General features: G+C 36.3%; 1 protein-coding gene across 1 annotated transcript in view; it reads right to left on the reverse strand.

Moving 5' to 3' along the window:
• LOC109107631 (gamma-aminobutyric acid receptor subunit beta-4-like) overlaps nucleotides 1–16294 on the reverse strand; it is a 47542-nt gene that overhangs the window by 7315 nt on the left and 23933 nt on the right. Inside the window, exons 4-10 of the mRNA XM_042747621.1 lie at nucleotides 13204–13336; nucleotides 13038–13125; nucleotides 7008–7090; nucleotides 4649–4786; nucleotides 3456–3608; nucleotides 901–1157; nucleotides 163–252 (exon numbers count right to left, since the gene is read on the reverse strand). Of these exons, the coding sequence (XP_042603555.1) occupies nucleotides 163–252; nucleotides 901–1157; nucleotides 3456–3608; nucleotides 4649–4786; nucleotides 7008–7090; nucleotides 13038–13125; nucleotides 13204–13336 (942 nt within the window). The remainder of the gene's footprint in view (nucleotides 1–162; nucleotides 253–900; nucleotides 1158–3455; nucleotides 3609–4648; nucleotides 4787–7007; nucleotides 7091–13037; nucleotides 13126–13203; nucleotides 13337–16294) is intronic.

A 16294-nucleotide genomic window follows, 5' to 3' on the forward strand; every position in this document is an offset into this window, starting at 1 on the left:
ATGTCACAGTTACAACCAACTTTAATTGGGAAGAGAAAACTTTAAAAGAATCATTCAAAATGAGATGGCCGACACACACACTTACACACAGTAGTTAATGACAATATTTCATCAACTTGCGAGCCTACTGTTTCAACTGATATGATTTCTAAATGCATGTACCCCGACTTTTCTTTGTTCCTCGAGATACAGATTTCTTCGTTGTGTATATGACCTGAGGGTGTTGCTTTGAAACGGCGCTGAAATGGAGTCCTTGCAATGTGAAAGAAAAAAATGAAGAGAACATTAAAACGCCCATATAAACTGACAATCAAGCAACAATTTTCAAAGAATACAAAAGTGCATACATGTTAGGGTGAATAAGAAAGAGCTTGCATAAAAGACACAGACACAAATGCTTTAATTCAGTCAAGATCTCATTACTCTGGTTTAGACGCTGAGCTTAGTCCACACAGTTGTTGTAAGTAGGAAAATGGCTGACATATTTTGAGATGGGAAAAATGAATTGTCTATCTCTACGGTACTCGGATTGAAAGAGAAGCCTGCGGCAATAAAGCAGACTAAATGTAAAGCTGACAATGTAATTTGTAACTTTCCGAGCGAGAGGAACCTCTTTTAATAATGAAATGCAGCTTCAGTCAAATGAAATACGTCACTGATTAAGTAAAGTGATGGTTAATGGGCTATTGAATGTTCGTTTTTAGCAGTGATGTGATTCATTCAGGCGATAGTTATTTTGATGACAGAAGTTGTTCTGCTTACAAACTAAGTGCATACGGATTCATTTAGACATGCATGAACATTGTAAACGCTTATTAAATTAATTTAAATTAGCTTGTAATTAGCACAAAAAATTAACTCTGCAACCGTTATAAATGGTTTACAAGAGACCTTGCATACCTGTTCCCTCAGACGCTTCTCCTCATAGCGGGGACGCTCGTTGTTGGCTTTGTTTAGCCTTTCATTGACCTTTTTCTGCTGCTGGGGTCCCCTTCCAAAGAACACATAGTTTACGAAGGCATATTCAAGCAGGGCCAGGAAAACAAAGACGAAGCAGCCCATGAGGTAGACATCGATGGCTTTCACATAGGGGATCTTTGGGAGGGTCTCCCTCAGGTGGGTGTTGATGGTTGTCATAGTGAGCACCGTAGTTACACCTGCAAGAAACCCATTCGAATGAACCATGTCTTATTCACACGACTTGCGTCGGGGCATTCATGGACCACTTAAAATGCCCTTACTTTATGCCCAAGGTGCAATAAGACATACCCAAATAACAAAAATAAATAAAAAAAAGTGAAATAAGACATGTCACTATTTGGAGGTCTTATAGTAAAGATTATTTTAGTGACCAAGCCTGCCATAACAGAACTTTTTTGGGGGGTTCAACTTTATATTAGGTGGCCTTAACTACTATGTACTTACATCAAAAAATACTTATTGTGTTACGGGTAGGGTTAGGGACAGGTTTGGTGGTATGGGTAGGATTCATGGTTGGTTAAGGTGTAAGGGATGTGTCAACAGTGTAAATATAAATGTAATGACAGAAATTAATTACAAATCTAATAACATTTATTTGATGTAATAACGCAGGTATTTTTTAAATATTAGTGCAGTGTAAAAAAATGTTTGTACGCAATAAGTGCATTGTATCAACTGATTAATTTAAATGTAAGTCCATTAAAGCCACCTAATAGAAAGTGGTACCATTTTTTGTTTTACATTTATCAGACGCTTTTCTCCAAAGCAATTTACAGTGCATTCAGACTAGGGCTGTGCGATTAATCGAAATCGTAATAAAATCACGATTTGAGTGTGCACGATTTCTAAATCGCTATATAGCACGATTTTCCGCAGTCCCGACCTCCCGCAGTATGCTATCCGATCCAATCAGAATGCAGCGCACCTAAGTGGAGCGCGAGAACAGAACAGACTGGGCATATGCCTAACTCCAGGTTCACACACTCTGTCTGTAATGCGTATTTTTTCCGAGCCCATGTTAATGGATCAGAACGTTCACACTGCACGCGGTACAAGATGTGAACAGAAAAGGTTAGAAATCGAAAGGTGCGAAAAGAATGAATATCTAGCGCATGAGCATAGAGAGAGTTGTGAGTGAGTGAGTGAGAGGAGACATGTTTTAATTGTGCGCACTCTCTCCAGACGAGAGCAGCGTGTATCTGAGCACGCGTGACTGGTTTTGTGACAAAACAAAGAAAATCTGCGCGCGAGCGGAGAGATTCGCGCTCGCGCATTATTTTAATGTGCTTTCGCGTTACAATAACGCGCTCTCGCTGCTGCTTCTGCACCGCACACACATACTGTATACGCACTACAGACGGAGTACGTGTAAACCTGTATAATGTATAACAAATCTATTTCAACACCTGAGGCACCGCTACAATGAGCTCTATGACCAATGCATGGCAAAAAAAAAAAGAAGAAAAAAAACAAAGTCCCTGGACACTGGATTTATTTTTTTATTTTTTTATTTTTTTGCCATATGTCTAGACATTTTGTTTGACATCTTTACTTAGTGATTATTTTGACTTATGTCTGTTCTAGAGGCATGTTACAACTTTTTGATAAAGCTCTCATTTTTTTTTTTTGGAAATATGTTTCAAATTTTTACTGAATGCATTTATGACTGTAAAGCATGTCTGTGTGTGTCAAAATCGTGATTAAAATCGAAATCGCAAAATTGATCAAAAAATCGTGATAGGTTTTTTTTGTCCATATCGCACAGCCCTAACTCAGACTATACTTTTTTTTTTTTTTTTATCAGTATGTGTGTTTCCTGGGAATTGAACCCATGACCTTTTGCACTACAAACACAGTGCTTTACAACTGAGCCACAGGAACACGGCTTTAGTTTGTTTTTTAAACAAACTAAGACGTAACAATTTCAATGCTAAAAAAGAGCAACATTCTGGCAATATACTGCAGAAAAAAAACAGACATAGTTTCACAAAGCTTTATGTCCTAGAATGCTTTGGGCTGGTTTGCATAGCCTTATACTTTGCGGAAAAAAAAAAAATACAATTTGTCAGCTAAGCAATTGGCACTGAGATGAATACAGCAGGAATGCTAAGGACAGTTTTCTCAAGCTATTTTAGACATATTTGATCTACATAAACATCGGATTAGTCTTATTTTAATCTTGTACCTGCATCACCAGCATAATTATACTTAATGCAAATCTTCCAGTGAAATCACTGGCAAACGGAGTCAAAGTTGAAACCGCTTGAACTTTTGAGCATCATGTAAGCTTAAAGCTTCACTCAAGTTTATTGCATCGGGGAACACTCATGCAGGTCATGTGAAAGGGCTTCAAGTACTTTAATCATGGTTGACAAAAAGAAAAGAATGTAAGAATATCTGAACATTCAAAATTATTGATATTGTTTTATACAGGGAAAAAATCACTTCCTGTTGAATAAAACGTCAAAGGTTACCCAGGGCCACACGAGCAGCAGAAGCATCGTAGTTAATCCAGAAGGAGACCCAGGACAAGATTGTGATCAGGATGGAGGGCATGTAAGTTTGCAGGATAAAGTAGCCTATGTTTCTCTTGATGCGGAAACTCAACGACAGCCGAGGGTATGAACCTGGGGAGACACAAACACACAGCAGAAGCCAAAAAAGAGAGATGTCAACATGTAAGTGGAAGCACAAAAGAGCAAGCACAGGAAAAACAGTCCTACAATTTGCAATTGTCAAAGTCTGCACTTTGACAACGGATAGTCATTTTCCCATTTGTTCAGAAGGAGTATTTAATTTCCCCAAAGCAATGGATTCCTTCCCAGGGACTAGTTCCATTCCAATTAAACATGGCAGAAAGTCGCAAACATGGCAGATTTTTCTGAAAACCCCTTCTCAGCAGGCAGCGTCTATGTCCCTCTGAGAATTGTCACAAAAGCCTACAGTGCCTTTTATTTATTTATTTTTTTTCTATTTAGCTCTTTAATACAGGGAATTCAAGAGGAAAAAATTACAATTATGTAACTGAAGAGCATGTCCCGTTAATGTGTAAAATCTGGTGTACGGTTTAAAACAACTGTAAACAGCATGTCTCAAGAAGCTTTTCCAAGATTGGTCTCCACATGCCTGCTTAAAAACGATGCTGCTAAATGTTAGGTGTGGTATGAATAATTGACTCATTCGATGTACTGATTATTCAAATTGCTATGGCTATTTATTAACGTTAAAGGAATATTCTTGTTTATTCCCTGTGGTTCCAATCTCCCTGCGCTCGGGCTGAAGTGAAAGGTTTTTGGATAAAGATGCAATAGAACAAATTCTATTGGGAGCTTAGCAGCAATGTTATCCAAGGGAAAGGGAATAACTTGATCAGGCTGTAATTTAAACTATCATTTGAAAATGAACAGTACCTGATGCCTAAGCTTGCATATGAATCAACCACAGCACTATTTTTATTTTTTTGTTGTTGTTATTATTAGTCACTCTTGTTTGGACACTTACCCATAAATCTCCCCATAAAATAAATAATAGTATATACATATGATCCATGTGACATCAGTGGTTCATCTGCAATTATACAAAGCTATCCCTTTAAGTTCATACCCCCCCCCCCACACACACACAGAAAACACAAACTGATACGTTGAATGCAATGTAAGTTGCATACCTGTAGTAAACCTCACTTCTCTGGACACAAGACGTAGCTCCACAATGGAGAACTGAGGCAATTCCAGTTTGTCCACACCTGTCACGGCATTGTCCCCTCCTTGCCAGAAGAATACAATATCATCTGTGGTGTACCCATCTGCAGAGATTGTAGAGAGTACAATAAATGTTTAATAATGTGTGTGTATTATACAACCATAGCACTGGAAAATGACAGTTTTACATCTAGCAAACAGATTTCAGTGATGATTTCTAAAATGAAAAATGAACTACATGGCACAAACTACCGGAAGGCACATAACAAATGAGTTTATTTCCTTCATCAATGGTGACAAAAATGTGATTTGTGTTTTAGTGAGGTGTAAATTGGTCTGCATTACGTGTCGTTATCAGCACTGTTAATTGCACAAATAAATGGTTCTGCTGTGTGCCATCTAGTTGGTCGCTGCGTTCAGTTTCATCACACATTTTAATGTGCTTTCTGTATGACAAGCTGTGTCACAATGAGAAGGAGAAAATGGCAAGAGGTATGCAAATTAAGTGTTTTGAAAACAAAATAAAATAAATATTAAAAATATTTCCCTGTCTCTGCTTTTCCAACCACTAATATATACTGTAATGTTGCAGCTTGGTGTGACACAATGAAAAGCATAAAAAAAAAAAAAGTTTTTTTTTTTTTTAATGCAAATTATGCAATTCAGACAGAAATTTCAATGTGCTAAGTGCAAAATTTAGGCACTGAATGAAACAATTCACATGATAATGGCTTTATGAATGGTATACACAATGAGTAAGACAAATTAAATGGTTTTGTGAATAATTTACACACAGTTAGGTCATTTATGTGAGAATGTTTTTTTTTTTTTTTTTAATGTATGTAACAAATGAGATGTAAGAAACACTTAATGATGGGTTTACGTAACTAATGCAACAATTTACATAAGAATGATTTTTCAAACAATTTTTGCATTAATTAACCCTTTCTGCATTGACTGTGATTTATCAATGATTTACAAAGAAACGTTTTCTTGTGTTTCATGAATTTATTGGAATAGCAAACATTAGTGTTCCAAAAGTAAGGAAATGTTGATACTAACAAATCTAAACAATCTCGTGCTTTAGCAGGCAGTAGCATCTGACCCACTGATCTGCAGTAAGCATGAAACTAAGTGCATGGTGTAATCATTCGAAACACAAATCTAGCTATTTGACTGGGCTCCTCTGATGTACCCGTGACAGACAGGGCACGCCATTCTGGTACGACTGACTGATCGATAGAGCAGGGCACCTCATTGATAAACCGGCAAACACATTCAATCTTACCTACGTCTGTCAATTGTCCCATGAGCCCTCAGTGTCAAACCCCTGCAAGAACATTTATCACTCCTGACTCCCACAGACAGAGTGGGCAGGACTGCAGATATGGGTGATTGCTCTAAATAGGCTTAATGATTACGTTTGCTTATATAAGGTATCTGTGGAGTGTGACAGAGATAAGAAGTAAAAGTGAAATTGATGAGCTGGATGAGTTCAAACTGCTGTTGTGCACGGTCACGGTTTCTTCAAGGTGATGTGGTTAGATCCTGAGTCAGAGTTGGCGTTTGTGCTGTGTAGGTTGTGAAGATGACTGATGAAGATTAGACTATCACGCCAGTGATGGGGATTCTGATTCATTTCCTCAAATTTGTTCTTTTGAATGATCCAGTTCAAATGAAAAATCTGTTCTTTGACATCATTGCATGGCATCTGATTTCGAAGTTTGGCATATTATGCCCTCAAAAACATTCTCAACAGCTACTGAAGCTCACTGGACATGATGACCACAAAGTGTTTCACAGCTAGACATCTCCAGTTTGTAGTAACTTGCATAACTATTTGCTTGAGAAGTACTTTTTAAATCTTTTCAATCAGTGTGTGAATAATATGTAACCATCTAATCCATAAACAGTAACTGTAATCTGATTATGAGCATTTTAAAATGAAAAATACTCTAATTACAGGTACTTAATTTTTGGAATCTGATTACATAATCCAGATTACATGTAATCAGTTACTACATAACACTGGGTAGGAGGTGCTATTATCTTCTGAAAGAGTCTGGACCAAAACACGGCAAAGAAGAAGCAGAAACAAGCACTCGCATATGTAAGCAGAGGCAGACATTTAAAAAAATAATATATATATATATATATATATATATATATATATATATAAAGAGAGAGAGAGAGAGAGAGAGAGAAAGAGAGAGAGAGATTTGTGTAGAACACATCAAATTATGTTCTCTATGGTTTTAGTGTGCTAGTATTACATCTCAAACATATCCAGTATGTGTATGTGCATTCACATTTCCATTCACTTACAACTCTCAATCTCCAGGGTGCAGTTCTGTTCATCGAGGGGGTACCGTCTCAGGTCCATCATGCAGGCTGCTGTAGTGGTTATTCTGGAGAAAAGGACAGCAAGAAAAACAAGGAATGGATAGAGAGAGAGAGAGAGAGAGAGAGAGAGAGAACACGAGACACCGTTACCTTGGTAACCTTTAGGAAATCATAGCTTAGCCTTGACAGCACCATATGAATATCTGAGTCATGAGTAATGCTTGGAATCTATATATATATATATATATATATATATATATATATATATATATATATATATATATATATATGTAACTGTAGAGTTACAAGAAAATAAAAAATTTCTACTTCAAAATTTCATGCATTCAGTGTTACTTGTCGCGTTTTTGTTATCGCCTGTGAAATTTACTAGCTATTTTTGGAGAATTGTTTCTGCATTTATTTATTTATTAATTTATTATTTATTTTTTGTGGAGATGAGATGTGTGAATATTCTTAATTTCTCTTAGCGTTGCAAATCATTTTGGGGCAAATTTATAGTTGCATTTATATTCATTCCTCATATGCAGTATATCCATATCATATTTAATCATTGATAATGACAGTATTATTCTCCTCTGACCTCATTCTCTTATCCCTGTCCACATTCCTCTAGTCTGACTTGATGCTGGCTTTGGGAATTGTTGGATCCACATACTCAGTGCTGACTCACAGTTCTCTCCAGGGAACTTCTAGCTGGTCAAATCTGATGCTGACAGACGTGTGTATTTTAGTGAACAGCTCTGATGTATGGAGTATTGTGATGGACAATAACGATCATTCGAGACTGTAGTCCATAAAGTGACAATGTGGGAGATAAAATTTTCAGATCTTGAAACTATATTAAGTAAAATATAAAAAGGATAATTATACTTAACACCGGGAACGCTGTGTAAAGAAACAAGTGCATTCCATGACAAAGACTGCATTATTATTTTGCATATATTTTTAAATAATTTGATTATGTACTTATACATTTCATTGTAGCGAGAGCCAGATGCTCTTCTTAATGGCTATGATTTGTGATTGATTTTTTCAAATTCACTATAATCTTGTCACATTGCATCTAGAAGTCTTTTCCCAGAACTCAATGTGGCAACACATATGTGAAAATTTCCTTTTGTTAAGCCTCCAAAATAGATATAATAGGAGCAAAATCATGATGCCTCTACGCATTTTTGTGACAGCTGTCATTTCGGTGAAAGATGGAGACTGACTCATCTCCTCTATGATGTTGCGAGTAACAAATGACCTACTCTCTCTGTCACTTATATGCAAGACAAACGGATAAATAATCCCATTGTGATAAGGAAGCAAAAATACTGCACTGTATATTTAACTGTATTCTGTTGTGAACATTTCATTTAAACAGAATTATAGAATTTGAGCAGTAAACATAAAACGATAACTGTAAATGTATTTTCAAACATTTATTAAAAACACAAATATAAGTTATTGCTTTCACTGCATAAAATGTGTGCCATTTAAAAATATTATTATTATTATGTTAGATTTAGCATATATGATTTTGAGGTATTCCAGAAGTAGTTATAGTGCATTACTTTAAAATCTGTAATGTTTGCATTACATGAGCGTAAAGCAAGTTATTAGTAACTGATACTGGAATACATTTTCTTGTAGTGTTATATATAACCTCAACAGAAAATAACAGTGAACATGGCAACAGGAAACGGCATACACATGACGGTGGAGTTAAATTAGGTAACGGAGCATGGGTGTAACATAGTAATGTAGCTATTACACTGCCGTCCGTGCATTTCACTGTGAGCGTCCTATAATTAACACGCAGCGTTGTGTTTGTTTTTAGCTTCAAAACGTTTCAAATCACAACCTCTGTATGTGGCTAAGGAGCAAACAACATCGGTAAAAGCACTTTATTTATATATAACATACGTTATGCAATAACGGCTGCTTGCTTGTGTTTTTCATCTGTTTTCATTTCATGTCACTCATATTTCTTTATGATCATGCTTTCTTGGAAATGTGGAGTTAACAGTCAGTTACCTTAGATGCTCAGTGTAAACAAACTATTAAAATACTTTGCTTGCTTAAAACCCTTCAATATGAGCATTAGCTTTCTCCTCCAAATCCCCATAACACAAACAACTGCATATTTATACATCTGTGCATTTGTGGGTCATATGGAGGATGCTTTGTATACATACTGTAGCTGTACTAAAGCTGACTAAGGCACATTAATTCAAAATCCCTTTTTAGACACAGCAGGGCATGATATGATAATTAAACATTAATTCACACCCAAAAGTTAACAACAGTCCTGACTCAAGTGAATATTGTGAACTGAATAATGTAATAATTATAAAGTACAAAAATGTCTATTTACAGCCATTCAAAAAACTTAAATGTGATACTTGTAAAGATGAGAGAGCTAACAAAGACCCATCTTCTTGAAAACAAATTTCTGTGATAAAAATGCGTTTATTAAGATGATTTGAGATAATATAACAATGATGTTTTTTTTTTGGAATAAAATAATAGATGTCAAAGCGAGGATGGTCTGAAGGACTGGAGTAATATCAATACTGCAACAGGTTTGAGAGACCCTCGGGGGAAAAAAGCAAATTCTCTACAGTGGTGCAGGTTTGAGAGACCCTCTGGGGAAAAAAGCAACCGACCTATGGCCTCACTGCGATTGCTTGATTCCACCTGTGCCAGAGCCTCTTGGAAGAGGAAGCAGTTTGTCATCTTTCATTATTGATAGTTTGATTGAGTGGGGCACCCAGAGCGAACTCTCTGCCTTGCCGGTGCTGTTTTCTGGGTTAATGCATAGCAGAGTGAGGAGGAAGAGTGGTTTGTTTTTATTCTTGTGCCTCTGTTTGTCCAAAGATGGAATACATTTGAGACAACAGTTCTTAGATGTTCCATCTTATGTGGAACCATTTAGAGGTGGGTTCTAATGGTTGACTGTTAGCTCTATGTATTAAGTTGGTATACGAATTTGACCAAATTTTACATGTCTAAACTGAATTTGAGCAATATAATACGATGAATCAAAAGCAAACAGAAGCCATTATAATCAGTATTGCTGTCTACACTGGATGTGGCACAGTGTGGCCCTTTATTGTTATCCTGTAATGACAGTCCTACTGTTGAATAAGTGTTGAATTAGCAGGGTTCTGATACAACCCAGGCTCATTGGAAATACGTTCTTGTGGCAACGATTCTGCAACACTGATATTACGTACCTTACCTCATGTTTCACAGCAGCTTCAAAGTTAATGTCCAGTGAGTGGTGCTAAAACATGCATTCAATTTGTGACTGTGGCCACATTTTTATTATGTTTTGGTTCAGGTACGTATTGCATCATTTTTTTATTAGGTTGCTTCAGGTATGTATAAATATCTGGCAAGTGTTGCTAAATGGTTAATGCTCTATTGTGTTGGAAAATAACAAACCCCTACACCAAACCCAACCCTTAACCTACACAATAGTGTTAACAAAAGCAAAAGTGATATAAAAACGCATTCACTGATGCAACCATGCTATTTTAACTTCCTTATACACGGGTTTGAGCTGTTATGTCGAACTGTAGTTTCACAGGATAAGTACCAGAGTGCTTCACCTTGTGTGAGCTATACCGAACAAACCCATACATACAGTATGTTTCTGTCTATGTGATGTTAACATTCAAAAACATCAGTTTTCAAATATTGCTGCATGATCAATTTGTTTTGAAACAATTGTGCAAGGAATTGTGCAAAAATTACAACCTGGTCTCATAAAAATAGGTACCTCTGGGCACTTTTCTGCAACATTGTTTTTACGTACCTTACTGCACGTTTATTGCAGTTTCAAAGAGAAATGTCCACTGAGTGGCGGTAAAACACAGGTTCAATACGTGAACCCTGGCACGTTTTTTATTACGTTGATATAGTCATGCATTGCTGTTTTTTTATTACGTTGCTTCAGGTATGTATTGCGGCGGTTCAGAATTCAAATATCTAGGGACTGTCGCTAAAAGTTAATGCTCTATGTTGGAAATATGCCCTACACCAAACCCAACCCTAAACCTACATGATATAAAAATCTCATATAAAAATGCATTTGTTGATGCAACTGTGCCATTTGAACTTCCTTACAGTCAGATTTGAACTGTTTTGTTGAATCGTAGTTACACAGGATTTGAACCAGAGCTCCTTACCTCTCAAGTACAACTCCGTACTCCGTGAGCTACCGAACAAACCTACCCTCTATGAAAACCCATAGATATGAACCTGGATATGTGCGAGGCTAACATTCAGAAATTTCAGTTTTCAAATCTTCCAGCATATTAATTGTTTTGTAGTCATAACATAATATTCTTCAAGTAATTGTGCAAAAATTACACTTTCTTAATCGAAACTCTATAAATTTGTGTGAAAAGGAATAAAAGGTGTCAGAGTTGTATTGCCCCTAGTGTTCATTTATTTTGGAAACTGCAGTGATATGTACTTATAAGTAAGTATTTCGCATCTCGCGAAAAATTGTCTCCAGGTACATTTTTGCTATGAGACCAGGTAGGAAAATTAGGCTTAATCTTAATCAAAACCCTGGCTCTATAAGTCATACTTTGTGTAAAAATAAATAAAAGTTGTTGCAGATCAGGCAACTCACCTCAACTGGCTAAATACTTTTAATTTGCTGTATACAATGCTATATTTTTTTGGAGAATAAGAACCACCTTGATGTAGATGTTTGTCCAAAAGGAGACGACCAGTTCAAACAAGGACGTTCGAAGCAGAGCTGAACTCAAAAAAGGCAAATCATCTTCATGTGATCACACTTTCCACCCAATATCATTAGCACCTTCATTTTCAACACGGTTTGTCAGTGCTGTGAACCATTAACAGATATCTTTCTCACACCCCAAATAGAAACTTTCCCATAGATAACCTGCCCCGTAACTGTGCTAGCAAGTGTGACATGAAGTTTTACCACTAATTAAAGTTAAACAAAAAACTTTGATACTGACACGAACAATTAATTCTAGAATGATGTCGCATAAAATTGTTACAGGCTAGATACAAACAGTAAGCTTGGACTGAATGAGTGAAACCTATTCATTATATATTTATTTATTTATTTATTTTCAGTTTACTACAATCATCTTAAAGGGTTAGTTCACCCAAAAAGATGAAACTTCGTTCATCTTCAGAACACAAATTAAGATATTTTTGATGGAATCAAACGTATGCTGTTCTGTGTCACTCCGGACATCAGCTGAGCTGTTTCCGTTTAGATTAAATCACAACAACGTAGGAAACAGCGTATCTGGCATGACGCAGCTGACACAGAACAGCAGACATTGTTTACAGGGTGATGCTGAGGAGACGAATTGTTGAATAAAGTGTTTTTTTTTTTTTGCACACAAAAAGTATTCTCGTAGCTTCATATAATTGCGGATGAACCACTGTTGTCACATGGATCGTTTACTGATCTCCTTGCTACGTTTCTGGACTTGGGAACATTTCAGTTGCGTTGCTGTCTATGCAGGGTCAGACAGCTCTCAGATTACATCAAAAATATCTTAATTTGTGTTCCGAAGGTGAACGAGGGTCTTACGGGTTTGAAACGACATGAGGGTAAGTTATTAATGACAGAATTTTCATTTTTGGGTGAACTAACTCTTTAAAAGTCTGTGCCAACCGGAAGTTGCGAACAAATTGTGGCGTATTAGAATGTTAAATTAGGAAAAATAGAGGGAGGGTCTAGATTTCAGCGCACATCTCAACATCTCTAGCTCACTGCAGATTGACACTTGAGGACATCAATTTGAAGGAAGGTACAGCAATTCTGAGGGAAAGCAAATTTTCAGATTTTGACGAAGGTAACGAAGACAAACTTTTTTTTTTTTTTTTGTGGATAAATTGTGCACCACAAGAATAGTAATGTGCACTAACAAAGTAAACAGGGGCAGTTTGGATTTCATGCGGACTTTAAGACAGTGATGTTACAACAGAATTGGCATTTACCTCAGTCCGTAAAGAACAGTGCCATCTGGATGGAGCCGGATCATTCGGTTCTTCACCGTCACACCGTGCAGGAAAGACTTCTTGTCATTTTAGGACACGAAACCTTTTGGGCCGAATCATTCGTTCTTTTTTTTTTTTGTTGATTGCAGGAAAGACTTCTTGTCATTCAGGAAGTAGGTATCTGGGAGCCATAACTGATCAGCCACACGGTTGTCCAAAGTGAGGTTCAAAGCCATCTCAGCATAGGCCAACCGTTTGTCCCTCCAGCTTTGTTGGAAATACATGGTGATGGTATAGTCCTGCAAAAAGCATTGAGGTGTGATAAAAGTCTTTATTTTGTACAGTTATTTCCAATGGCAAAAGTAACACTTGATATGCAAAAAGATTTGACTGCAACTGCAATGCAATCTAGTAAATGTATTTTATACAATAATACACATTTTTATTCCATATCATCACCTTTAATCGAGTATTATGTTTCAAATGAAAAACGACAGAATTGGAACATGCAGGACAAACTGATTATAGAAAAGGTAATGGGAACATTATAAAATGGATTAAGATGTGTACCAACATTGTTATTGATTAAATAAGCAGCCAAATATAATGTTTTGATGGGATTAGGTCCATCTGAGCAGTGACTTTTGGATGTAGGGCAAACAGGATTGGCTAAGGACACTTTTAAGATCCACTGATATGTCTCAGCGCTGCTTCAATGTTAACTGTGAACTGCATTTTAATGATAATACATTCTGTATAGACACTAGTCTAATGTAATAAGCCAACATTTAATTGTGCTGCGTGATTTAAGGAAATGGTCAGCAAAGATGTAAAGTGCTTGATTCACTCAGCGAGGCCCTTGTTTACAAACTGTAGACAATAGGACAATACAGGTAATTAAGAAATTACAGATGTATTTAAAGTTAGCATGAAATGGAAGTTCACACAATTTATTTTCTAAATGCATGTTTTTTTTTGTTTTGTTTTTTTGTCTATGTTCCATTTCACTCGGATGTATGGCACACAATGGAAGAAAAGATCTGTCACTATATTTTCATCAGTTTTCTTTTCTTTTCTTTTTTTTTCTCCCTCTCTTTGCCTCTCTTATGTAGCACAGCACCTTTCTCTAAATTGTTTTAATGTCCAGGAAAAGGGAAGTCAAACGAAACATCCGCCAGAAGAACTTGTTGTACAGTATCTTCAAAACACCACAGTACAAAGAAATTCCAGCAGTACCTTCATGATGGATAAATCAAAGAGAAATACTTGTTTTTGAAGAGAAAGAGGGAAAAGTGAAGAACAACAACTTCATACATATGAGTGAATACTTCGAACAAATTAAAATGAAATCTTCTGAATGGAACTGTATGGAAACTCTTCAGTGGCCATAAATGGAGGGATTGCAGTTGGAAGAAAACATGCGTCTTTTTAATGGCTTTGTTAAAACTTACAAAATAATTCCTGAAACAGTATTTTTTGTTTATTTTTTAACAAATGATCAAAAAATGTCGATAGTCAACCTCAGAAGGCCAAATTAAATATTAAGAAAATTACATTAATTTCTAATAAGCTTTGCAATTTTATAAAACTGTAAGGTAAATCTGCCTCTGCCAAGTGTTGTCATGATCCATAGAACTGCATGCAACAAAGAAGCCGAGCCACAATTATTAATTAATTCTCACTGACGAGGACATACAGTACTGTACAAAACATCATGAATAACAGTTTATAAACTGTGTTTATTTGATTCACGTGTGACTAGAAGGTAACTTCCACTATAAGGAACAAACCAGTTGTGGTTTATACAGTTTGACACACGAAGGAAGGACGAAATGTTTATTTTGTATCTGTGAAAAAAATATATATATGTGGATCAGTTTTTTTTTTTTTTTTTACAAAAATGTTGGTCTAAATAATCATCTTTCTACGATTTTCTAGGAATAAACATTAATTAACAATCATATTTAAACAGAATTTTGAAAAATTTCAATTTAGCCCACATTAGGACTCAGTATGTGGTAATTTTATAATTAATGATAAATAATCACAAAATGTTCATAATCATAATTTAACCAGAAACCACTGTTTAGACCGTTATGTCTGTACATTCTTAAAGCCTTTGTGATGTTGGTGTGCTGTCCCTTCAATATCCCGGAACGATTTCATGCAAAGTTTAATCTAGAAATATCTAACTGTCATTGGATTTTAATTGAATTTCACTTGGAGTTTGATAATGCTGCGACCAGAGCTAATTAACACACCTGCAGTTTAATGCAAGCATCACATGAAGGAGACGGCTTGCGGCATAAACACTGTCTAAACCTGATGACGGGTTTACAACAATTCATTCTACTGCAGAGATACTCACAGAAATTAGTCAGATTAAGAACATCAGCTATGTTCTAGTTTTGGGGTTTTAAACTAGGAAATACTATGTTCCTGCTACGTTCAGTTCACGAGTCAGAGTGACTGCATTTGCGAAATGAGTGCACACGAATGCTACTGTAATATTCTCATTACCAGTGTACATTTTCATTGAGTTGCAAACTTCCAAATTAGGGTATATACAATTTAGTTTGAATGCATTTTACAAGTTTACAATGGACTATGGATGTACTGTATATTTCTTTGCTGCTAACCTTTAGTGTCACAGTTCTGGCCTGTATAGTGAATAGTTTGGGCCAATCAGCAATGTCACAACATTTTTTAAAAATTAATTTGAGTGTACTTTTGCTAAAAAAAAAAGCTACCTGTCTGAAGTGAAATACATATATATTGCGTAAAATGTCTGTTTAATTCTGCCCAAAATCACTCTAACACACATCACAGTGTAATTACGACTTCTAGGAACTTCCCTGGAACACTTAAACGAAGCATATATTTAACCAGTAGCCAATTTTCTACTCCATTTTGATTGCCTCATCAACCTTTTTCTCAGAGGCAAAACTGGACAGCGAGAAATGTCAGAGCTGTAAAATGAACTTGCCCCATATATAATCTTCAAAGTACCTCTTTGAAAGAAGCGTTTAGTTATGAATTTTTCTGTGAAGAAAAAAAAGTGAAATTGTTTCCTAAAAATGAGGAGCTAATGTATTCTGAACACAGTGTCTTCTGTTCGCACATCTGCTCGGCTGGGTTTATTTTAGTCAGGTGAAGACTGCTGCCTGCGATGACTGTCGAAGGGCCCTCTCTGATGTGAGGACGCGGCATGCATTAGGAACTGAAGTCCCCACAAGTGCCATAAGTTCAGCCATTTA

This window comes from Cyprinus carpio, chromosome B21, assembly GCF_018340385.1.
Source record: "Cyprinus carpio isolate SPL01 chromosome B21, ASM1834038v1, whole genome shotgun sequence".
NCBI lineage: Eukaryota > Metazoa > Chordata > Actinopteri > Cypriniformes > Cyprinidae > Cyprinus > Cyprinus carpio.